Source organism: Bos indicus x Bos taurus, chromosome 28 (assembly GCF_003369695.1).
Source record: "Bos indicus x Bos taurus breed Angus x Brahman F1 hybrid chromosome 28, Bos_hybrid_MaternalHap_v2.0, whole genome shotgun sequence".
Taxonomy (NCBI): Eukaryota; Metazoa; Chordata; class Mammalia; order Artiodactyla; family Bovidae; genus Bos; species Bos indicus x Bos taurus.
Genome location: NC_040103.1, coordinates 27522038 through 27547565, shown reverse-complemented (window position 1 = coordinate 27547565; position 25528 = coordinate 27522038). Strand labels below are relative to the sequence as shown.

The 25528-nt window shown below is 50.8% G+C and overlaps 1 protein-coding gene across 4 annotated transcripts in view; it reads right to left on the bottom strand.

Moving 5' to 3' along the window:
* CDH23 (cadherin related 23) overlaps positions 1–25528 on the bottom strand; it is a 436585-nt gene that overhangs the window by 388902 nt on the left and 22155 nt on the right. For all 4 annotated transcript variants that reach the window (XM_027530370.1, XM_027530367.1, XM_027530368.1 and 1 more), the window contains exon 2: positions 6411–6482. In XM_027530370.1, coding sequence (XP_027386171.1) covers positions 6411–6477 — 67 coding nt within the window. In that variant the 5' untranslated portion in view covers positions 6478–6482. The remainder of the gene's footprint in view (positions 1–6410; positions 6483–25528) is intronic.

Genomic DNA, 25528 nt, shown 5'->3' with positions numbered 1-25528 from the left:
TGGCACAGAGCTTCAAAACTCCTTGGAATTTTTCAGAGCAACAGGAATGTCTTTCGTTATTCATAAGGAGTTCCTTTGACCACATCTAAGTTTATGCAATACTTTGGCCACCTGATATGAAGAAATGACTCATTAGAAAAGACTCTGATGCTGGGAAAGATTCAAGACAGGAGGAGAAATGGACGACAGAGGATGAGAAGGTTGAATGGCATCACCGACTCGATGGACATGAGTTTATACAAGCTCCGGGAGCTGGTGATGGAGAGGGAAGCCTGGTGTGCTGCAGTCCATGGGGTCGCAGAGTTGGACACAGCTGAGCAACTGAACTGAAAGTTTATGCAAATGAGGTGACTTTTTAAATTAAAAAATGCTGTGTTAATTTCTGGTGAAAGAAAAGTGATTTGGTTCTTTTCATGTTCTTTTCCACTGTATAGTTTATTATAAGATATTGAATATAGTTCCCTGTGATGTATGGTAGAACCTTCTTGTCTATTTATTTTATATATAGTGGTTTGGATCTGCTAATTCCAAATTCCTAATTTATCCCTCCCCCTACCTTTCCCCTCTGGTAACCATGAGCTTGTCTTTTGTGTCTGTGGGTCTGTTTCTGTTTTGTAAATAAGTTCAGCTGTGTCATATTTTAGATTCCATGTATAAGTAGTATCGCTGGTAATTTGTCTTTGTCTGACTTACTTCACTTAGTATGATAAACTCAGATTGTATCCATGTAACTGCAAATGGCATTATTGCATTCACTTTACGGCTGAGTAGTATTCCACTGTATATATGTACCACATCTTCTTTATCCAGTCCTCTGTTGATGGACATTTAGGTTGCTTCCATGTCTTGGCTATTGTAAATAATGCTGCTGTAAACACTGGGATGCATGTATCTTTTTGAATTAGAGTTTTCTCCAGATATATGCCCAGGAGTGGGAATGCCGGATCATATGGTAACTATTTTTAGTTTTTTAAGGAACCTCCATTCTGTTCTCCATAGAGGTTGCACCAATTTACATTTCCACCAATAAGATAGGAGGGTTCCCTTTTCCCAGTGAGGTGATTTAGAATGGAGCCTCTACAGAAAACCTCAGGATGGGGCCAATCACTAAAGACCAAGTGATTTGATGGGAACTTTCAGTCCATCCCCAACCTTAGGGAGGGAAGGATAGGAGGCTGGAGATTTCCAAGATTTGATGAGCTTCCAGGTTGGTGAACACACCCATGTGCTGAAGGATGATGCTCCTAGAGAAACACGGAAGCTCCAGCTGACCCCAGGCCCTGCCGCCCCACACATAGATCTCATCCCATGCACCTCTTCCATCTGGCTGTTCCTGAGCTGGATGCTTTATGCTTTATGTTCAACCAGTAAATGTAATAAGTGAACTATTTTCCTGAGTTCTGTGAGTCATTCTAGCTAACTGAACCTGAGAAGGGCTAGTGGGAAGCCCTGATTTATAGCTGGTTGGTCAGAAGTACCGGTGGCCTGGGACTCACCACTAGCATCTAAAGTGCAGCTGAACCCCTAAATCTGTGGACTCGGACCCTAATTCCAGGTAGTTAGCATCAGGATTGAACTGAATTGTTGGACACACGGTCGGTGTCTGGAGAGTGAGAGAACTGGTTGTTGGTATTGAAAAACACCCCAGTAGGCAAGTGAGGGCACTTCCCCCTCTGACCCCGTCAGCTGGGGTTGGGGGGTTGGCCCGTCTCAATGGGGCCGGCATTGTATAGCGCACACATTAGCGGCTTGTGCTGGGTCTTCCAGGGGCCCTGAATGTGGATGGGCTGCAGCCCTCTTCTCCCTCATTTCCGTGGACCTGGCTGCCTCAGAGTTTAGGCCAGGGCCAAGAACACAGAGGCCAGCATTTCCACCATTGCCTGAGATCTCCTAGTGGGGAACAGGCAGGACTAGCGGCATTTCCACCCCCACCTGCCTTCACTCACTTGACCAGAAGCTGTGTCACTTCTGGTTCTGCAAGCGTTGTAGCCTCTTTCTCCCCTCCTGGCCTGGACTGCTGGCCCTTCTGCCTTCTCTTGCCAAATTCCTAGTCATTCTTCAAGTTTTTGTCTTAGATGTCTCTTCTTCTAAGAAGCCCTCCCTGACCACTGCATTTCATCCACACCCTTATACCCTCTCGTATGAGGAATCTGGGGCTCCTCACATACACAACAGCCTCAGAAACAGGCCAGTGGTCAAGAGCTGCACTTTTGTTTGGAACTTCCCCGCACCTCTTTCTAGTCATGCGACCTTCCCAAACCTCAGTTTACTCAGGTGTAAAACAGCGATAACAACAAGACTTAACTTCTTTGCTGTGCTGGGGATTAAATGAGATTACATACATAAAGCGCTTAGCACCATGCTCTCGAACACAGCAAGCACTCGATAAGTGGTAGCTATAATTAACACCAAGATGGTTAGACATCATCGCTGACTCAATGGACATGAATTTGAGCAAACTCTGGGAGACAGTAGAGGACACAAGAGCCTGGCATGCATGTTCACGGGGTCGCAAAGAGTCAGACACGACTCGGCGACTGAACAGCAACAAAAATTAATGGCAGTGCTTCCCATGCAGCCAGAGGGGGATGGATCCCTGCTGGGGGCCTCGAGCTCCCTGACGGAAAGCGGCTGAGCCAGGGGAGAAGGCTCAGGGTGCCCAGAGAATCGAGGGTGGGCTCAGGCTGGTGGGAGAGGGAAGTCAGCCGGGAAAAACATCACCCGCAGCAGCATCATTCTTTTTCAAGTATTGTTTCACACAACCTGCCAATAATCAGCCACTGAGAGTCCTGCACGGGCAGCTGGGCAGAGCCTGGGGGACGTGTGTCGCCTGCCATACACCGAGCACAACTGAGCTCTGGGAACAGGCTGCTACCCCAGGAAGCCCAGTGGCCTTGGGCTGCCAGTGGGGGCTGGAAGGGTCCTGGGAGAAGTGCGAAAGGGGAGGGCCCACAGGTCACTTGTTCACTTAAAGACACTTTTAAAGCACGGAGGCTGTGTCCTCCCGCCTCAGGAGCCTCAAGGCCTCTGGCCAAGTGGGAATGTGAGTGAGTGCGGCAAGGGGAGGGGACCGTGGTGACTTCTGCGAGGAAGGGGAGTCCAGTTGCCTGCAACCATGATGCACCCCTCTGTCTCTGCCCCACACAGCTCATTCCCTGCTCTGGCATCTACTGTTCACTCAGCCCTGGACGCCTTCTCCTCACATTCCGGGCCCACTCGCACTGATCCTTCCCTACAAAGTCCACCAGCTTTAAATGTTTCAAACACACAAACAAGATTCAAGCTTTAAACCATCACAGGCCTGAGGGGAGAAGGGAGAAGGCGAATTTGGGCTGCAGGTCCTGGACGACAGGCCTTCCCCACAAAGGCGAGGAAGGGAAAGATTTGAGAAGGAAGCAAAGCTGGGAGCGGTCAAGACACTCAGTGTGGGAAGGATCAGGTGTCCAGCAGGCCAGGAAGCACAACCTCACTCAGAGCTGTGGGATGGGACAGGGAATTCTTACAGCTTGAAGAACACTGAGAGTGGCAGAGCCTGGACTGGGACCAGGAAGGCCCGACTTCAGCCCAAGTCCGCCTCCCCAGGCCTCTGAAGGTACCAAGCTTCTCACTGAGGTCCACACGGGGTACAGCCCTATGCCCCACCCCCAAACTCAAGACTAGAAGGTGCGCAGGACAAGGAGCACGGAGCAGCAACCGGGAGTGAGGCCTGGTAAGCCCTGCCACTTGCTGCTGCGTGACCTGGGCAAATCGCTCTACCTCTCTGGCCACCATTGCCCAGCCTCAAGATAAGGACAAAAAGCCCTCACTGCCCTCCCACCCTACAACTCCTTGTCAAGGTATCCCGTGCACCCCATCACTGTTACGGTGACTGCAGGGTGGCCCAGGGGAGCGCAGCAGTAAGGGGCCTGACATGGCGAAGTCTGGGGGCTCCACCATCACATCCCTCACACCCGGTGCCTGTGGGATCCGGCAGGAGGCTCACTGCCCAGGCTAGACAAGGGTCAGGGCAGGTCTCCTCAGGCCTTCACCTCCTGCCTTCCCAATAAGCCCACAGGCCCACAGTGAGAAATGCCAGGGAGCACAAGGATGCAGGAGGGATGCTGGGAGGGGGTGTAGAAATCTTCGGCAGAGAGGACAGGCTGACAAAGAGATATGACATCGAGGGGGAGTCTGTCCCTAGGCCTGACCTATCACTGACTGCCAGGAACGGGAGGAGAGATCAGCTGGGGCTACATGGCCCCATCGTGCCAGAGGAACCACACTGGCTGCCCCCCACAGGGCCCAGGAAAGGGGACTGTGCCAGCAATGACATAGACACATAAATACATACATACACACACATGCAAAGCAGGCTAGCTCACAGCCAGGCTAGAGAATGGCTGGGTGGCCTAGGGAAAGGCCTCAACTCCTCTGTTTTCCACACCCCATTTTTCTCCTCTTAGAGAGAGATGCAGATAATAATAAAAGAGCTAACACTTAAGGATGAGATGGTTGGATGGCATCACCGACTCGATGGACATGAGTTTGAGTAAGCTCTGGGAATTGGTGATGGACAAAGAAGCCTGGTACGCTGTAGTCCATGGGGTCGCAAAGAGTCGGACGTGACTGAGCAACTGAACTGAACACTTATTTTAGCACTTAGTATGTGCTAGGCACTATTCTAAGTGCTTGATATACATATTAACTCATCTAGTCATTCTGACAATGTAAGAAGCAGAGTCCTATTGTGCTTCCTAGTTTAGAGAGAAGGAAGCTGAAACATGGAGAAGCTAAGAAACCTGCCCAGGAGAACCCCTTGGAGAAGCGGGGCTGGAATGCAGCAGTCCAACCGCATGCTGCTGCCTTATGCCCACTCAGGATGCACGAACCATCTCCAACTTAGAGAGCCCAAGGGGAGACTGCCACCTCTTCCAGGAAGGCGGCCGAGCTCTTAGCACCTGCTTTACTTTTACATGTATATTTCTTTTTAATGGGGTGGGGAGGGCATGAATGTCAAGATCACAGAGTCCCTGAGGAGGCTGAGGACATCGTCCAGCAAAGTCAGAGGGTCAGAGCTGGTCTCTTGGGCCCCTCACTGAGGTCTCTGTGAATGGGGCAGAGAGGGGCAGGGGCCTGGATTTTTTGACCAAAGCCCCAGGGGAGGACAGAGATCTGGATGGAGACCCAGTTGGGCCCTGCTCTGTACGACCCTGGGCCAGCTGCTTCTGCGGGCACCAGTTTTCTCCTTTGTGAAGTGGGCCAGGAGTGGAGAGAGGGTCTGAGACCCCTTCCGGATCTGCCCCAAGAGTCTCTGAGGCTGTGCTGTCATCCTGGGCTGCCTGGGTGGGAGTGAGCTCCCCACTGCAGGGGCATTCCAGCAGAGAGCACTCCCAGCCTGGAAGCCAGGACCAGCAACTTTCACGGGACTCTCGGGCAGCAGGACGCCAGCAGCAACCCACCAAGCATGAAGCTCTGGCCTCCTCCAGAGGCTCCCGGCTCCCTGGAGTGGGAGAAGGAGCCGGCCCCCCTCAGGAATGTGCTTGCCTGTGTCGCCTGGCACGCCGTTCCCATAGCTCTTCCCTGAGGGCGCCCTGGCCCCGGGGGACACCCAGCCAGCTGTGCCTGCTGGCCTTCCTTCCTGCAGACCAGAGCTGCTTTTCTCTCACTGTCCAGGAGAAGGCAAATGCCCAGGCCTTCCCTGACCTCCTCCGTGGGCACTAGAGCTGGCACTGACCTGGCTGCTGCAGGGGAAGGAGGGCTGGTCCTCCCTGCAGGGAGGAGAGACTCCTGGCGGCCACACCCTCGCTCAGGTTGTTCCCTCCTCCAGGATGCCCCCCGTCTCTCCCTCTTAAACAACTTCTCAGTCTTCAAGACCCAGATGAAACATCTCCCTTCTGTCGGGCTCTCCTGTGCCCACAGGCTCAATGGAGCGTTTCTTCTGATGGGCTTCTCTGGAGCTCTATGTAGCCTTTATTACCACTTTATTCTGCTCATAGCAGTTCCACCCGTGTCTTTCTCCCCGATGAGACTTGACTCCCGAGAATGTCATTTCTTCCATACCCCCACAGTTGGACAAACAGGAGATCCACAGTAGGTGCTCAGAAGACAACCATGGAACTGAAGAGAACCAGGGCCTGTCCCCGCATCCCAGAAGAAGGACAGTTCATCGTCACAGATGCCTCCCTTAGAGCACAAGTATTTCTCAAGGCTCCTCCCCTTCTCTCCTGGGTCCCAGGCCCTGGAGATGGCTGGTATTTTCAGCCCTGTGAATCCTACAGAAGCAACTGAGGCCCAGAGAGGGACGTGCGTGCCCAGTCTCACACACGGCAAGGCTGGTCTCTGGAGTCCCAGAGCACAAACCCCAACCACATGTCGTCTAGCCCAGCCACCCATGCCTGCTGTGGGGGGAGAAGGCAGAGGGTTGGACTTACCCCAGCATCCAGAGATCAGCACAGAAAGCCAGACCACGAGGCAGCTGGAGGCTACGTGGCACCTCATGGCTCCTGAGGACAAAAGGGGGAGAGGGTTAGGAGCTGCCTGTTGGAGCTGCCCTGCTCTTCCAGAGCCTCCAGCACTGCCCACCCCTGCTGCTCCCAGGAGAATTGGGTCTGAGACAGGAGGAGAGGGAATTGAGGCAAATGGGGGTCGGGGGCGGGGAGAGGACATGGGGAAGAAGAGAGGGTCTGCAGCCTGTGGTTTTGTCATCGTCAATGCTGGGTATAGCACAGCGGCCTGAGAGTGACGGAGATGAGGGCAGGGGCAACAGTCTCCTCTTTGCCCTCATGGGGGCGGGTTGCATGGCTGTGGGCAGAACTCGGGGGCTCAGGGACAGGTCTGTGACATACACTAGGCTCCATGGGTGGAGGAAAGGGCTGCTGCCCGCCACTCTAGGATAGCATCCCTCAAGAGTGATGGAACCTGGTAAGGGAGGGACAGACTTAGGACCCAGGTGCTGAGCGGGAAGGCGGGTATCTCAGTGTGCTTGGCAGACCCACCGCTCCGACCACCCCCCCAGCCAAAGTGGCCAACAAACACGTCCTTTCCTGTTTTTATATCTGTATATCATCTCATAACCTTGGCTATGAAGGAAGCACCAGGCCACAGTGTCCAAAGAGGCACAGAGAAGGGAGGTAACTTGCCCCCAGCAAGTCTGTGGGAAGTTGGATCTGGATTTTTCTGTCTAGCTAAGCTCTAGAGAGATTTGGGATCCATCAGCCAGAAGCTCAGCAAGGCGGGCTCCCATCTCTAAGCCTTCAGATGTGGGGCTTCACCCCACCCTTCAAGCCCAGCCCCATGACAGCAGGGCCATGGTTCTCTGGTTCCTTCTTTCGCCTGCAGGCCTCCTTGGAGCCCAGCAGTGACACCGAGAGGCCTGCACTCCTCAGCCGGGAGTCCCTGCCTCCCACTGAACAGTCTGTTAGTGCGGTCTCACCTCCGTGTCTCAAGTCAAGCCCATTCACTTCCCCATCCCCACGGTCTAGCCAAGGGCCCACACACCCTCCTTCAGGCAGCACTTACTATGCCCCTCGCCTGGGAGGCATTACACTTCCCAGTTCGTAAGGGTCTGGAGGCTGAGAGCTGTTAACAATTTGCTCAGAGACCCTCAACCAGTGAGTGGTGAGGTCAGCATCTGGACCCAAGGTGATATGTCCCCTCCCTCATCAATACATGATCAGGAAAGCCCTGGGGAGGCTGGGGGAGCTGAAGAAAAGGGTTTTGTGGAGAGACTTCTACATCTCTGCAAGATCTGGGCTGGGGGCTTCAGAAAGGGCCCAGAGTACAGTCCCTTGGTTCCGGACGTGGAGTCAGCTCCCTCTCCCAGCCTCTTGCTGAGTGCAGGATGGAGCCTGCCCCACACCACACACAGTGGCCCATGGTACCCCGTGTTTCCCTGGAATACTGTACTTAAGATGTTCTAATTATCAGGTATGAAACAGAAATGTGGGAAAGAAAAGATTCTAAGATGTTTTCACATCATAAAAGACAAATGCCCCCATCATAGCCCTATACTGCCACCCCTTTGTGTTTTCAAGGGTCAAGAACCTATCCCAGGGGCCAGGCAGGGCACAGAAATGAGGTGACCCAGTGGTGGGGAAGACGGCCATTCAGAGGCCACGAGCTCTGTACAAAAGCAACCGCTGCTGATGCGTTTCAGCCAAGAGGGAATGTGGGCCCAGTGTGCCCAAGCTTCTGAGTTTTCTCAACGAAAAGCTGGAAATTTGGCTTTTACTATGAATTCAATTTTTACATGTTGGCAAATAATTCCATTTTATGAGCCAAACATGACCCATCTGATGGCCAGAGCAGGCAGCTTGGGCCTGGTATGCGTCCTGCAAGGCCTTTCTCCCAACCCAGGCAGATCCGTTCGTACTACAGACGTACGCCAGCGATGTGGCTGCTGTTTCTCTTTAGGATGACGGAGACACCCTCTACACAAAAGAAATTCACTTTTCTCGTGTCACGATAATTCACACATAACTCTCCAGGTCGACACTGCCATATCCACCTCCTCCATTTTCAGAGCTGGGTAATAGCTCATGGTCTGGATGTTTTGTCATGGAGACAAACAGCCCTATCGTTGGGCATCTGGGTATTTCCAGGTTCCTGCCACACAGGCAACGTCGCAGTGGACATCTCTCCACACGTAACTGGGTTGGGACTTTGCTCTTAATCTTGGTTCTCCAACAGTAGCATTAATGGGCCAATTAAATACAACACAGGGCACGTATGTAAACTTCTCTTAGACATTGTCATATTATCTTCTGAAAGGCTGTGGCAATTCCCACTCTCTCCAGCAGTGTAGGAGAGGGCCTCTGTGCCCACCTGGAAGTCATCCCTCTTTTAAATGGCTGCCAATCGGATGCATGAAAAATGGTATGGCCTTGTTGCTTTAATTTGCATTTCCCTAACTGCCAACAAGGTTGAACACGATGCCTTTTTCTAAATGTTCAAACCACTTTCCATCTGTTATCTTGTGTTAGCCTATCATATCCTGAGAAGAAGCTAGCCAGCACTGCTAGCATTATCCCTGATTTACAAGTGGAGAAACCGAGGCACAGAGCAATTAAGTGACAATCTGACATCTCACAGTGAGTGAGTGTCTTTTAAAAACAGATCTCCAGCTCTCTGCCTTTGGAAACCAGCTGTTATGAGAATTAAACAACATCTGCTAAGAAGATCATCCACAAATAGCTGGGAGTGCACACGTTCTGCTGGGTGTTGCAGGAAGTTCACAGTGGAAGGAAGGAAGGAAGAAAATGAATGAACACTTACTGGGATTTTCACAGGTATGACTTTATTCAGTCCTCCCAAATGTCTCTAAAATGTAGATATTATAGTCCCCATTTTACAGATGAGGAAATTAAGGCTCAGAGAGGTTACCTAGGATTGGACCTGAGTCTCACACTATTTTCATCACACTTTGCTGGAATTCCCAGGTGGTAATGGTAAAGAACCCACCTGCCAATGCAGGAGAAATAAGAGACACAGGTTCAATCCCTGGGTTGGGAAGTTCCCCTGCAGGAGGGCATGGCAACCCACTCCAGTATTCTTACATAGAGAATCCCCATGGACAAAGGAGCCTGGCGGGCTACAGTCCATAGGGTCACAAAGAGTCAGATATGACTAAAGCGACTTAGCGTGCACACACACACACATGCACACACTCACACAGACATGCTGCCCACCCCCACCCCGTCCACTCTGTTTCCTAATCTATAAAAGAGGAAGCCGTGGCCCCTCCCTCAAGGAGGACAATACAGACAATACAACAGACACAGGATGAATGTGACACAAAGAGGTGAGTGCATGCGCACAGCACACAGGCGTGTGTAACGCAACTCCCTTTCCGCATGCTGACTTAGGCTCTGGCGCTGCTGGGCAGGCACCCTGCCCCATCCTCTCTCCTTAAACATCTGTCTCCCCTTCAGAGGCACTCACACTGCCTCAGTGTCCCCCTTCTGTCGGTCAATGGCAACCAGATAATGTTCTCACTCGGCAGGATTGGCAGAGGCCACCTCGCGAGTATCCAAACACCGGGACAACCTGAGCTGCATCCTGACTCTCCCTCCTCACCTCGGGGCCAGGTGGCATGAACACTATGTCGGGGAGCACAGGCTTCAAAGGGTAAAGCAGAGTAGCCAGGACAACGTGGGTCCGTCCCGCCACTGGGTTTTCCCAGAGATCCCAGGTCTTACTCTTCCTTTGGTTCCTTTGGCCACGAGGAGGAAAGCAGAGAACAGAGGTTGGTGGCTGTGAGAAGCAGCACCTGGGCCCCCACCTCCAGGTCAGGTGTCACAATGGATGCTGCCTTTGCCTGCCAGCATTTCCTCAGTGCTGAGGCTGCAGTGAGTGGCATGGGTCCCCTGGGAGAGCCTGACCTCGTTCCACCCTATGCAACAGCTGTTCCCCAGCCTCCTGGCCCTCTGCCCTACCCTCCAGCAGAGCTACATGGCCTCCTCCACCCTGGGAGGCTGTGCCACCCTGAGCTCCCAGCAACCCTCACGTGTCCCTGCTGGACCAGGAAACCCAGACACACACCCTTCTGTGCTGGGCTTCTTGTCTTGCCTGGGATAGGTGCCAGAGACCTGCCCCAGAGGTAAGAGCAGGGTTAGAGCTGTCTGCCCCAAAATCCACTCTGGCAGGAAGCTTTCCAAAATCTCTGAAACATACCCACTGCCAAGAAGATCCAAAGCCCTCAGGCTGCCGATTTCCAGCATCTTTTTTCATGCCAAGCCCAGTACCAGGCACTGTGGGAGGATTAAGGAGCCATGAGATGGGCTGCAAATGTGGGTGAGGTACCAAATAAGCAATGGCGCCTGTCGCTGTCCGAGGCCATGTGAACAGAGAGCTCTCGAGCCTTCCCGAAGAGCTGAGACGTGAGCTGCACAGAGTTCAGGAGGCAGAATGTCAGCGTCTACTGAGTGCCTATAATGTGCCAGCCACTGTGGCGTACAGTGTGTTCTGCATTCTGGGGCTCAGAGAGGTAAAGCTTGAGGTCACACAGCTAGTATGTGGCCAAGCCCAAGGTCCCCTAGCCTCAGCCCCAACCCTTGCTGAGCTCAGACATGTGTCCTAGGGCAGGCCCAGGGTGAGGGCCTGGTGGGAAGGGCCTGAGCAGGATCCTGCATCTACTCAGAGGCCAGGAAGTCAAGCCATGGTCCACAGCCACAGTTTACAGGAGCCAGCAGCAAGGCCAAGTGCATGTGCCAGGAAGAGGAGGCACAGCTAGGGCTGGCGAGCAGGATCCTGTTTCCTCTGTCCTTCTGTGTTGTTGGTATCTGACAGACATTGCTCTGGAACCCGTACCAAGAAGACAATGCATGAACCACCAGGGTTGACCAAGTCCCCTCCCCTGCACCCTCATCCCTGAGAAGTTAACACCTTTGTCCCTGGAGGGAGTGGACAAAAAACTGTCCCAGATTCAAGGCAGCACCCCTGCCCACCCTGGCCTTCACCTTGTCCTGACTTCAGCCCACAAAGTCCTGCTACTCATAGAGGCCTGGGCTGAGGGCCAGCAAGGGAGGGTCTGGCAGGTGGCACAGTTACAACATCCAGGGAACTGCCCCACAGAGGAATGAACCCCCAAAATCAAATCAAAGCCTCATGTACACCTGAGAGAGCTTGTGAGCTGCAGGGAAAAGCTTCCAAGCCAAGAGTGGCCACAAGGCAATGTCTACCCCAACATTACCTGCTGTGGGCCAGGCGTGAGCATGGTGCAAAACACTGCCATACAAACTGAAGACCTGGCCAAGAGGGAGCTGGCATCCTCCCTGGGAGACCAGCACAAACAGCATCGGTGAGCAAGTTCTACAGCGTGCTGGGGCTGATACACGCCAAGGAAAAAGGAAAGCAGCGGGGCGAGAGGTCTGAGTACCACTGAAGATAATGTATGAACACATGCTTGAAGAAACAGGAGAGCAAGCCACGCTACCTGGGTAAAATGCCTTCTGGGCAGACACAACAACCTGTGCAAAGGCCCCGAGGCAAGATGCACTAGCACCCCTGAGGATCAGTGGGGAGGCCAGTATAGCTAGCGGGGTGTACTGTGGGGAAAATCACAAGAGATGAGGGCAGGGGGCGATGGGCCCACCGTGGGCACCTCGTACACCAGGGACATAAGTCAACTGGGAGTCATGGTCTTCAGACAGCCAAGAGGGATAAGAACGACTCAGGGGTTAAAAAGCACACTGGCTGCGGAGCTGAGGACTCACTATGAGGGGTAAGAGCAGATACAGGCAGACAGGTGTGGAGGCTATCACAGTGACACAGGCTACAGGGGACAGGGGCTCCGACAGGGACTCAGGCAGGGAGTCTGAGATCTGGCAGATGGGGACATTTTCAAAGTAGAACTCAGGGGGTTTCCTGCTGGAGTGGATAGAGCTGTGCCAGAAAGAGCTGAGCCAAGGGTTCTGGCCCAGGACAGGGGAAAGCTGCTGCTGGGACCGATCAGGGAGCAAGATGTGAAGCTCAGGCTGGGACGCAGTGAGTCTGGAATGGCCAGTGACCACAAGGCAGCAATGCGAGACAGGCAGGAGGACACCCTCAACTGGAGCTCAGGCCCCAAGCGGGGCTACAGATGCAGACGTGGGTGTCACCAGCACTTGAAGCCACCAGAGGGACAAGATCTCTGTGCCCCATACCTTTGAGCTGAGGCAGCTCGGCTGAGATCAAAGGAATACTTGGAATCTGTGTGCAGAGCCTAAAGACGCGTCTGCCCTCGTGGCCCAACAGTCCAGAACTTTAGCTGAGGAAACCATCGTGGCTGAGCACAGACACTCAGCCACAGGATGTCCATGGCTGTGTTACTTATGACAGTGGCACAGCCCAGACACCCTCGGGGACTGGTTCAGTGGTGGGATGTCCACAGAAAGCACACAGGATTGTGTATGGCTTCGAACATGTGTGCACGTGTGTCTGTGTGGGATGCATATACAGGACAGTTATGTGGAACAGTGGTTTTAGCTGACTGGTAAGGTTATGACTGATTTTATATTCTTCCATTTACAATTTTCATTTTCCTCATTTTCGATAATACATACTCAATGTTTTGACAATCAGAGCCCTAACTTGTGTCCACCCTACCAAAACACTGATTAGGAAGCTTCTTCCTATGCTCCGCTGAGCCCTGCCCCAACCCCTCCACCCCAGGCCCGCAGTCCTCTGAATGCCAGAGGAGACCCTTAGAGCTGGGTGGGTCCTCTATGGTCTTCAGGTTAACCACACCCCTCAGCAGCTGCTCAGACCCTTCTAGGGACAGGAATTCCCTCCCTCCAGGGCAGAAGGTCCCAGCTCAGATGCCCTGCCTCTCGGCCTTCAGCCCCATGCTGCACTGCGGAGAGGAGGCCTAAGGAGGCCCATCATCAAGAGGACTCTGCCTGCTCCGCCCATGGAGACCCAAGAGCAGAAGAGTGGGCTAAAGCTGAGGCTTTGGAGACCAGGCCCAGGTCTGAAGCTTGGGCCTGTTCTGAGGGCTCTTCTTTCCCAGGGTAGGGAGCTGGGGTGGAGCAGGGGGACACTAATAATTTAAAAGTAAAACGAGTGCTCTAATGTTTTTCATTCGCTCTCACACACATGCAAACTCTGTGAACTGCTGCAGGGGATGTCCCATCACCCAGTGGGGCCCCTGGCCCAACCCTGGAGGGTCCCTCCTTCCCATCCCCCCTTCCGCCGGGTAGGAGGATTCCAGATTACTCCCAACCTGCAGGGGTTTCACCAAAAGCCTCTGAACCAAACCTGAGATGAAGCCCAGGCAGCCTGGCTTCTCGGACAGACTGGAAAGCCTGCCTCTGCTTGGTGTGGAGCAAAGTCCTCTCCCCTCTTCCCAGAAACCCGCCCACTCTCGGCTCAGCTCCTGGGTGGGAGCTTCCTGTCCCCTTCTCCCACCGCTCCCCACAGCAGCCCAGTCAGGAGACACAGGGGCAGAGCATGCGCTCAGTGCACGGAGAGGCACTTTCCGTCCCCGCAAGCAAGGGGACAAGAAGGAGCCGAGCAGAGGGAGGGAAAGGGCAGGAGGGGACATCTGAGCAGCATTTCAGCTTCTCAGGAAGGAGAGATTTTCACTGCAGGGTGCCACGATGTCGTTTGAACTGTTATGAATTCCCATAAAATCAGACGCACTCAACTTTGAATAGAAATACAGAAATACACTGCAGAAATCAAAGACAATTTGGGGATTATTCACCACCACTACACACAGAGATGTTCGTGCATGCGAGGAGGCACCTGCAGACACACCATTAGGGCCACTGATGGAAAAGCCACGGTCGGTCACCGACCGCCATGCTTCAGAGTCCACACCATCCAGGCCAGGCCGCTGGCTGGGGAGGCTGCTGGGATGGGAGGACACTTACGGGGACCCCACCCAGAAAGAGGGAAAAGCCCACCTGGTGGCCATTCTGTTGTGTCCTCCCCAGAGTTCCCACTGAGTGAACCAGGGTCCAGGATAGGGGGAGGCAGGTGAGCGAGGCAGGTCTGGGAGGGGCATAGCCTGAGACCCCCATGGTGGCACGGCAGGCGGCCCAGCATCCTCCATGGGAGGCCTGGTATCCCGAGTACCCTCAACCTATACTTCAGAAAAAAATCATCCAGCAGGAACTATATTTTATTCTGTCCTTTTTGGAAGTTACACACGGGCATGGGACACAAGTGCACAGGAGGGTGCTGGGCAGGAAGGGAGTCTCCCCTCCACCCAAGCCCACACCTTTCCAGAGGCAACCAACAATTCCTGAAGTACCGCAGGTACACGTAAGGACATAGCACATGGGTCTCTCCTCTTAAAAAAAAATCTAGGGGCTATTCATGCTATCCATTCCTAGCTGCTTCACATGAAACGTATCCTGAAGGCTGTTCTAGCGCAGTACACACAGAACTGCCTTGCTATTTTTAGCAGCTGCAGAGGGTTCTATATGAAGGGACCATAATTAACCCCTGCTGACGGACATGCTGGGCATAACAAATACTCTTTTCTAACAACTTTAGAGACGACTCTGCACGACTCTGGTGGGCATCACCAGATGGTCAATAACGAAATCAGATTATGTTCTTTGGAGCCAAAGATGGAGAAACTCTATACAGTCAGCAAAAACAAGACTGTGACCATGAGCTCCTTATTGAAAAATTCAGGCTTAAATTGAACAAAGTAGGGGAAACCACTAGGTCATCCAGGTATGACCTAAATCAAATCACTTATGATTATAGAGTGGAGGTGATGAACAGATTCAAGGGATTAGATCTTGCAGACAGAGTGCCTAAAGAACTATGGATGGAGGTTCATAACACTGTACAGGAGGCAGTGACCAAAACCATCCCAAAGAAAAAGAAATGCAAGAAGGCAAAGAGGTTGTCTGAAGAGGCTTTACAATAGCTGAGGAAAGAAAAGAAGCAGAAGGCAAGAGAGAAGGGGAAAGATATACCCAAATGGAGAAGGCCTTCTTAAATGAACAATGCAAAGAAATAGAGGAAAACAATAGAATGGGAAAGACTACAGAGATCTCTTCAAGAAAATTGGAGATATCAAGGGAACATTTCATGCAAGGATGGTCATGATAAAGGAAAGAAGTAAATGGTAAGGATCTAACAGAAGCAGAGGAGATTAAGAAGAGGTGGCAAGAACACACAGACCTATACAAAAAATCTCTTAATGACCCAGATAACCACAATGGTGTGGTCACTCACCTAGAGCCAGACATCCTGGAGTCTGAAGTGGGCCATTACTTAAGGAAGCATTACTATGAACAAAGTTACTAGAGGTGATGGAATTCCAACTGAGCTATTTCCTAAAAGAAGATGCTGTGAAAGTGCTGTACTCAATATGTCAACAAATTCAGAAAACTTGGTAGCCACGGGACTGGAAAAGGTCAGTTTTCATCCCAATCCCAAAGAAAGGGCAAGGCCAAAGAATATTCAAACTACCATACAATTGTGCTCATTTCACATGCTAGCAAGGTTATGCTCAAAATCAAAAGGTTATTCCAGCGCAGCTTCAGCATTACGTGAATCAAGAACTTTCAGATATACAAGTTGGGTTTAGAAAAGGCAGAAGAACTAGAGATCAAATCGGCAACATTTGTTGGATCATGGAGAAAACAAGGAAGTTCCAGAAAAACATCTACTTCTGCTTCATTAACTATGCTAAAGCCTTTAACTGTGTGGATCACAACAAACTGGAAAATTCTTAAACAGACAGGAGTATCAGACCACCTTACCTGTCTCCTAAGAAACCTGTATGTGTTCAAGAAGCAGCAGTTAGGACTAGACATGGGACAGCTGACTGGTTCAGATATAGGAGTACAAACACTGGTTCAAAGGAGTACAAGGCTGTATACTGTCACCCGGCTTATTTAACTTATATTCAGAGTACATCATGTGAAATTCTGGGCTGAATGAATCACAAGCTGGAATCAAGATTGCTGGGAGAAACAGTCACAACCTCAGATATGCAGATGATACCACTCTAATGGCAGAAAGTGAAAAGGAACTAAAAAGCTTCTTGAGGGTCAAAGAGGAGAGTGAAAAAGCTGGCTTGAAACTCAACATTCAAATAACTAAGGAAAAAAAAAAAAAAAACAAAACACCAAGATCCAGTCCCATCACTTCATGGCAAACAGAAGGGGAAAAAGTGAAAACAGTGGCAGATTTTATTTTCTTAGGCTCCAAAATCACTGCAGAGGATGACTGCAGCCATGAAATTAAAAGACACTTGCTCCTTGGAAGAAAAGCTATGACCAACCTGCTGCTACTACTGCTGCTAAGTCGCTTCAGTCGTGTGCAACCCCATAGACGGCAGCCCACCAGGCTCCCCGGTCCCTGGGATTCTCCAGGCAAGAACACTGGAGTGGGTTGCCATTCCCTTCTCCAATGCATGAAAGTGAAAAGTCAAAGGGAAGTCGCTCAGTCGTGCCCGACTCTTAGCGACCCCATGGACTTCGGCTTACCAGGCTCCTCCGTCCATGGGATTTTCCAGGCAAGAGTACTGGAGTGGGGTGTCACTGCCTTCTCCGATGACCAACCTAGACAGCATATTAAAAAGAAGAGACATCACTTTGCCAACAAAGGTCCATATAGTCAAAGCTATGGTTTTCCCAGGAATCATGTACGGATATGAGAGTTGGACCATAAAGAAGACTGAGTGCTGAAGAACTGATGCTTTCGAATTGTGGTGCTGGAAAAGACTCTTGAGAGTCCCTTGGAAAGCAAGAAAATCAGACCAGTCAATCCTAAAGGAAATCAATCCTGAATATTCACTGAAAGGACTGATGCTGAAGCTGAAGCTCCTATACTTCGGCCACCTGATGCAAAGAGCTGACTCTGGAAAAGACCTCGATGCTGGGAAAGACTGAAGGTAGAAGGAGAAGCGGCAGCAGAGGAAGAGATAGTTAGACCGCATCACTGACTCAATGGACATGCATCTGAGCAAACTCCAGGAGAGAGTGGAGGACAGAGGAGCCTGGAGTGTTGCAATCCATAAAATCACAAAGAGCTGGACACAACTTAGAGACTGAACAACAATGGCGATGTACATTTAGTTTGTTTTAAACCTTTGCATTAATGAATGAAACCACATTGAATATCCTTATTTCCATGTCTACATACATATGTGAAGTAAGAGATTTTCATATTTTTATAGGTGTTGACAAACTGTTCTCCAAAAAGGGTGCACTAAATCGCACTCCCTCCAACAATTAAGAGAGGGCGTTTCCCCATACCGTCACCAGCACCAGGGACTCATTCTTTTTTTATTTCAGAAAAGGTAGCTGAGAGTCATGATCCTCAGATCCCCAGTCCCACTAGGGCTGGGAGGAAGAACAGAGTTGATCACAGTCAGCTTTCTCCTAGCTCCCAACTCACCATCCAGAACAGGCAACAGACACTGGCCCAGCTCTGGCATGTTGCGAAAATCTGCACCCTCTACCCCAAGGGGCACTGCCAGTCACCACACCCTGTGCTCTCCCTCTGTGCCTTGGTCAGGCTGTTTTCTCCATCCAGAGCACCACCTGGCCGCACCCAGCATAACCAGCCTCTCTTCAATGTCCAGCTCTAATGCCGTATCTTCCAGGAAGGCTTCCCAGACCTCTGCTGGAAGTGAGAGCCTCAGCTCCCCTCATCCTTCATACATTTTTGGAGACAGCTATCCCAGCCGCCAGGGTTAGTTAGACTTTCACACATCCTCCTTCTGCAAGAAGAACCTCAGTTCCTTGCAAGCAGAGTCTACCACATACAGCCATCTGCCAACTTAACATCTCCTCTTGGTGTGTCTCTAACATTTAACTCATCCGACAGTAAGCCGATTTCTTTTCCAAAGGTTCCCCTCCTTGTCTTTCCTATCTCAGTAAATCCACTTCCATTGATACATTCTTTTAATTTTTTGATTAATTCAGTTAACCGATATCTTTCATGCATCCAGTAAGCGGCACTTTCCTTCCTATACCCTTCGTCACCATATTTCAGGCACACTACCTACTTATCAGTCTCAACTCTGCCAGGTTCATCCCTGTCCCCGGTCATCACTGTGGATGATCAAATTACTGGTCCCAACCCTTCACTCTGCATAGGATTGAGCATCTGCACCCATGCTGGGATCTCACAGTAGGCAGAGGATGCTGTTCCACCCTCGATGCTGGGCTTGACCACGTGACTCGCTTTGACAAACGGATGCTTTGGCTAACCTCCCTATGAGCAGAAGCACAGTTTTTATGCAGAGGGCTTGCCTCCTGAGCACCTGCCATTCAATTTGAGAAGAACATCCCTCAGGCAAAGTGAGCAGACTGAACCCACAGAGGGCCCAGAATCAGGCTCAGTCCCGTCAGGCCTCGGCTTGCTGACCCTCCCCAGTTGGCCCATAGACACATGAGTAAAAGTACATGATTGTTGTGATGGTTTGTTATGCAGCTTTACTGAGGCGGTAAATGACTGATACCAGCACTACGAAATGCATATAACCACAGGAGAAAACACAGAGGGAAATCCTCTTGCCATTGGATTTGACTATAACATCAAAAGCACAGGCAATAAAAGGATAGATAGATTGGACTTTATCAAAATGAAAAACTTGTGTGCATCAAAGGACGCTATCTGCAAAGTAAAATGGCCAACCTGCAAAAGATATTTGCAAATCACATATCTGATAAGGGATTAATACCTGAAGTATATAAACAATTCCGAAACAGCTTTTGAGTCAGGCTATATTCCACACTGTGTTTTTTATGAAAGTCCCCTCTAGTATGAATGGTACAGCTTTCTGGGAGGCCATTTGGCACAATAAAACTCTAACCTTAAAAACACTCACACACCTTTTGACTTTGCAGTTCCACAAGCAGGAATTCCGCTAAGGAAACTGTCAGAATCGTGGCACAAAGGTTGGTTTTGAGGATGTTTGTGGCAGCACTGTTTATGCTCATAAAAACAGGCAAGTCAATGATCAATGACAGAGGTTTTACATGAGCAAGTTAGGGCGGTTTCATATAGGCACCGATGAGGCAGCCACGGAAAACCACGTCTTCAGAGAATGTTTATCGACAAGGAAAAATGTTCACTGCAAACTGTTAAACAGAAAACACAATCTACAAGACTATGCAAAGCGTGTTACCGTGTTGGAAAAAAATGATAGATGTATATATCTGTAGAGAAAACAAACAGCAGCAATACAGTAAACACAATAAAAGCAGTACCTTTATCTTATTTTTGTGTAGTGAGATAACACGTGGTTTTTCTGTCCTTAATGTTTTTCTGTATTTTCTTAGCTATCTGCATTGAGGTACTAATAGTATTTAAACAAAGCAGCAAATACTCCATCTAAAAACAAGCTAGTAATCAAGACCGTAAGGTTCTGGCATTGAGAGAGACTTACAGATCAGAACAGAACTGATGCTCCAGAAAGAAAACTATATGTCTATGGTCAACTGATTTTCAACAAAGGGGCCAAGTCCATCTAACTGTCTTTTCAACAAATGGTACCGGGGCACCTAGATAGCAAGGTGCAAAAGAATAAAGTTGGGCCCTGACTCACTCCATCTACAAAAATCAACTCAAAATGGATCAAAAACCTAAATGAAAGAGCTAAACTCATCAAAGAAAAACAGGTGTAAACCTTCATGACCTTAAATTAGGCAACGGTTTCTTAACCATGACACCAGAAGCATAAGCAACATAAGAACAGTAGATAAGTTGGGCTTCATAAACATTAAAAATATGTATACTGCAAAGGACACTATCAAGAGAGTGGAAAGACAACGCAGAATGGAGGAAATATGTGTAAATCATACATCTAACAAGGGACTTATCTAGAGTATATAAAGAATTCTTACAACCTAATAGTGAAAAGATGAATCACTCAATTAAAAAATGGCCAAAGGATCTGAACAGACATTTCTCCAAGGAAGATGTATAAATGGCCAATAAGCTCATGAAAAGATGCTCAGTGTCATTGGTCACGAGGGAAATGCAAATCAAAACCATGATGAGCTACCCTTTCACACTCACGAGTACAGCTGTAATCAAAAAGACAGATAACAGCAGTGTTGGAGAGGATGTGGAGAAATTGAACCCTCCTACATTGCTGATAGGAATGTAAAACGGTGCAGCCACTTTAAAATAGTCTGGCTATTCCTCAAACTACTACAGAGTTATCATAAGACCCAGCAATACCCCTTCTAGGTATACAGCTAAGAGACATTAAGACCTATGTCCACATAAGTCCACACAGAAACTTGAACATTCAAGCATTATTCTTCTTAACAGTCAAAAGGTGAAACAACCCAAATGCCCATTAATGGACAAATAGATAAACGAAACATGGTCTATCCAAGCAATGGGATATTATTCAGGCACAAAAATTAGCAGAGTACTGATACAACATAGACGAACCTTAAAATCATCATGTTAAGTCAAAGAAGCCAGTCACAAAAGACCATGTGTTATATGAGTCTACCTATATGAAATGTCTGGCCAGAAAAGATAAATCTGTACAGACAGGACATAGATTAGTGGTTGCTTAGGGTTGAAATGATGGAAGGATGCAGGGGTGATAGCTAAAAGGTATGGAGTTTCTTTTGAAACGGATGAAAATGTTCCAAAACACACTGTAGCAAAGGTTGTACTTTTCTGTGAATGTACTAATAACCACTGAATTGTAGACTCCAAGTGGGTAAATAGTATCATATGTGAACACCATCTCAATAAAGCTGTTTAAAATGCAAAAACTAAATTTAGAAAGAAAGCAAACTAGTGTAGAAACTGAAGTGTGTCAGAAGGTAAGCCAGTTAACTTGCCAAGTTCGACCGCCATGCACACCCTTCTGCTTGCCTCCCTGGGCCCTGCCTCCCGCCTCCAATCCAGGAGGTGGCTTGGCCTCACCTAGCCCCATCTTGCCACCCCTGAGGTCCATGCCCCGTGATGAGCCAAGCTGGGCCAGGCAACCCATGTTGCAGACACAGACACTGAGTGCCATAGGGCTGCCTTGTCTTCAGCCTGAGAGCCAGGGATGGAAACGGAGAGTTCTGAGCATAGCCTTTGGAAAATCCGGACCAGCCTCTGTGAAGGGCGAAGTGGACTTGGTTTTCCCAGCTCTGCTTTTTTCTGCCTCTCAGATGCTGACCACCGCCCTGCCCCCAGACAAGTCAAGACCATTTGCTCGGGGACCAGGGGGCAGTCAGGGGACTGTGGGTGGGACCGTGTTCAATCTCTGTTGCGTAGTTCACTGCCGTCCCCGATTCAGGGGGGTGATCATTCTCATCAGACAGATGGAGGGGTCCACATCTGTTCCAAGTCTCCACCTCCTTCTGCCCTTTAACCCTTTCCACTCTTGCCTCTTATACCCCAAAACCTACCCCAAAGAGTCTGGAATGCTGGGCAGCCATCACCCAGCAATTTCCATGCTGCATCCTGAGGCATGACCCCCAACTCTAGGCAGCTGCCAGGAGGACATCTCTGCAGATTTTAACTCTGCAAAGGCTTTCTGTGAACATGACTGCAAATCTAGACAGGCAGAGGTTAGGGCCATTTTACCAAGGAGGAGGCTGAGCGCTGAGAGGATCAACTGTATGCTGAAAACTGGCCAAGGGGTCAGATGGCCAAGTCCAGGCCTCTTCCTTGGCACTGGACCCCAGAGAGCTGCAGAGAGTGAAGGCGAGAGAGAGAGCATGAAGGTGCCCACTTCCTGCTGTGGTCTCACTCACAGGAAGCATGAGAGTCCAGGCCAGGGTGGGCGCAGTCTTAGGAGATGGGTAGGGAAGGCTCCAAGCCAGCCTCACTCCTAGGAAAGGCCCCTGCCAGGCTCTTCATCTCCATGTTCACAGCTTAACAACTGGGAGCCCATTCACATTCTTTCTCTCTCTCCATCTCCCGCTGTGAGTTAGCCACACTGGTTCCCTTGCCTGCCCTCCACCCTACCCGCTCCAAGACACCCTCCATGACAGTCTCCCGTCTCTCACGGACACCAGTTCAGCACTGAGCCTCTCCTCCTCATCCTTAGGTGCAAATAGGAGTTTTCAATCACAGGGCAGACATAAATCACAGGGTGACCCCCGGGCAAGGCTGCGGGTCTCTCCAGGCTTCAGTGTCCTTGCCTGCAGAAAGCCACTTAGGATGTCACAGCTCGTGCCCTTGCTGGGGCATCTCCATGCCCAGAGCTCCTCCCTCCCACCTGGCCACATGGGGACTCCATTGCCAGGAAGAGGCTGAGATGCCACCTCCCCTGAGGAGTCTCCCTTGACCCCAAGCCTCCCAGGCAGAAGGGCCCCCATCCTCTATCTGGGATTCCTGTTGTGTGACTCACTCTGTTTTAAAGCACTTGACAAGGGCATGCGAGTTCCTGTTTCTGTGCTAACCATGCTGAGCGCCCCTTCCCAGCCAGCCCGAGCCTGTGCATAGTAGGAGCACAGCCAGCCTGAGCCTGTGCATAGTACAAGCACAGTCAGCTCGAGCCTGTGCATAGTACGAGCACAGCCAACATTCCAGGAAGAAATGGATGTAGATGCAGTCCCTTCAGCTTGAGCGGCCTGAGGCTGTGATGCAGGGAAGGCCCAGGCCCGAGCGCCACCAGCCAGCAGGAAAGTGACTCTCAGTCAAGTCCACGTGGTGGAAATGGGGCCCCCAAACAGGGCTGGGATCCCTACCTTAAGGAACGGGAGGAGGGAAGGTAAGACCTGGGCTCTCTAATAGTAAGCTGATAGTTTTCCTTGTTAAGTGATTAATATTTTCCAGATTGTTTGTGACAGCTACTTCCCCCCAGATAATTCTGTGAGACGCTGTTCAGTTGCCTTTATGCTTATTAATATCACAACTCCTGAAGGGAGAAAGGGGAGCCCAGTGCAGGCTTCGTGGGGAAGGAGTTTTGGACCCTCGACCAAGAGCTCAATGAGGAACTCAGGTAACGCAAAACTGTCTCACTACGGGGTAGGGAGAAAGGGACCATTCCACACAGGGACCTTCAGGAGACTGGAAGGAGACACCTGTACTCAAATCTCTGCTCAGCCTCAGTTTCCCCTCTGTATAAACCGAGAGAATAGCACCACCACGTTGGCAGCCATCGTGAAGATTAAATGCACGCCTTCGAGCGTGCCTCACCCATGGTGAGCACCCACTAGATTCAAATGTGCTCTGCCTTGCTCCACCCTCAGTCCCCGTCTCTTCTGCCTGATTCACAGAACACTGACGACAGGAGCAGTAACGCCCGTTACACATGTAGGACACGCCACTGTCATGCGCATCGCAGCCCGGTTCCAGCCCTCCAGGATTGCGGGTCCCGAGGGATCAGGCACCGGGTGGTCTCAGAGGACAGAGAGCACCATCCGTCCTGGCTGCCCCGCTCAGTGCTGCCTTTTAGGTCACCTGGCTCTCCCAGCACCTTCCAGGTGTCAACGGCACCCACTCTTCCAGATGGTGAGACTGAATCTCAGGAATGATAAGAGGCGTGGCCCCAAAACCCCTGAAGCGCTTGAACCTCAGTTCAACCGACTCAACTAGGAATTGGTTTAGGTGAGCCCGGAATCTGTCACCTCCTGCCACAGCTTTCCCTACCTCCCCCATCCCACTCCCCAGCAAACAGACCCTGCCAGAGAGGCTGAATCACCCTGCCAGAGCTGCTAGCTGGCTGTCCCTCTGTCATCCATTGCTAACCTCTGCTCAGATGTGCCCATCACCAAGACCCAGCCAAGGACAGCTTTCCTACTTCACCTTCCTCCTCCAGGGATGAAGGACTTGCCCCGAGCCTGGGGCAGGTAGTGATTTCAAACCCAGCCCCAGCTGCAATGCATGGTCAGCCATTGGTTGTCACTGAGTCCCAGCTCTATAGGGGCACAAAATCCACAGCCAGTTCCTTTTTCTCTGTTTACAGGTAGCTTAGCCATCACCTCCTCTGGGCAGTCTTGTCTGATTCTACCAGCTAGGCTGCAGCATGAAGCTGTGCCCCTCACTGTTACAGCACACCACACACTGTGTGTGTGTGTACACACATCTGTCTCCTCCACTGGTCTCTGGAATCCCCTAGAATCAGGGCCCTGCCTTATTCACTTTGGTTGCTCTGGAGCCTAACATGGGGTTGTCATAGCACAGGAAGAGTTCAATATTAGGTATTGAAAATATGCAAGAATAGAGGGAGGGAGGAAGCAAAGGAGAGAAAGTAGAGGAGCAGAGCACAGCTGCTTGTCCCAAAGAGAGACTACAATTTGGCAGAAAGATGGAAAAAAGAGAGCGGAGACTACAGTGGGTGTGTTCCATGCCAAACACTCCCGGAAATTCTGAAGGCAGTCCCCTCTGCTCCCCACAACCCACACCTGCTCAGGAAAGGAAGTTAAGAAGAGGGGGCCCGGGGCTGTGGTAGGGAGGGGCAGATGAGCATACTCTACTCTCCTCTCTGGGCCTCCGCTTTCCCATCTATGAAATGGGGATCCAATTTCCCAAAGGCAGGACAAAGACATGGAGAACTGACAGCAGATCCTTTGAGCAGGAAAACCATCTATGTCAGGGCAGGAGGCCATCAAGGAGGTTCAAGGTGCTGGAGCTGCTGGGGCTCCCCTTACGCCAAGCACTTTCCTTCCTCACACAAAGAACACTGGACACCTGGGGTGGAAAACTAGAACCAGAAGAAACCCAGCAGACGGTCCACTTTGCAGATAAGGAAACGGGCCCAGGAGGGAGGCAGGAACGGTATTAACACACACAGAGTGTGCCTGCCGTGTGTTAGACTTTCTGTAAAATGTCATAGATCCTTCCCACTGCCTATGAAGGGGCCTTACTGACCCATCCTACTGAGGAAGAGACTGGGGCTGAGGAAGAATCCACCACTGGACTGACGTCTCGCAGCAGAAAGTGAGGACAGCTGGATTGGAACCCAGGGGGCTCTGGTGGTGGGAACAGAGCTCTTTCCATAGTACCGCACAGTGAGGGCTGGCCGGAACCAGGAGCGCCAGAGCCGGTGAATTCAAGGTGGGAGGATTTGTCCCCCAGTCCAATACTCTATTCTATATGATGCAAGGCTGCCCCACACTGTCCTACCCCCAGACCTGGTGTGTGAGATTCACAGAGTCACTGAACATCAGGACTGGAAACAACT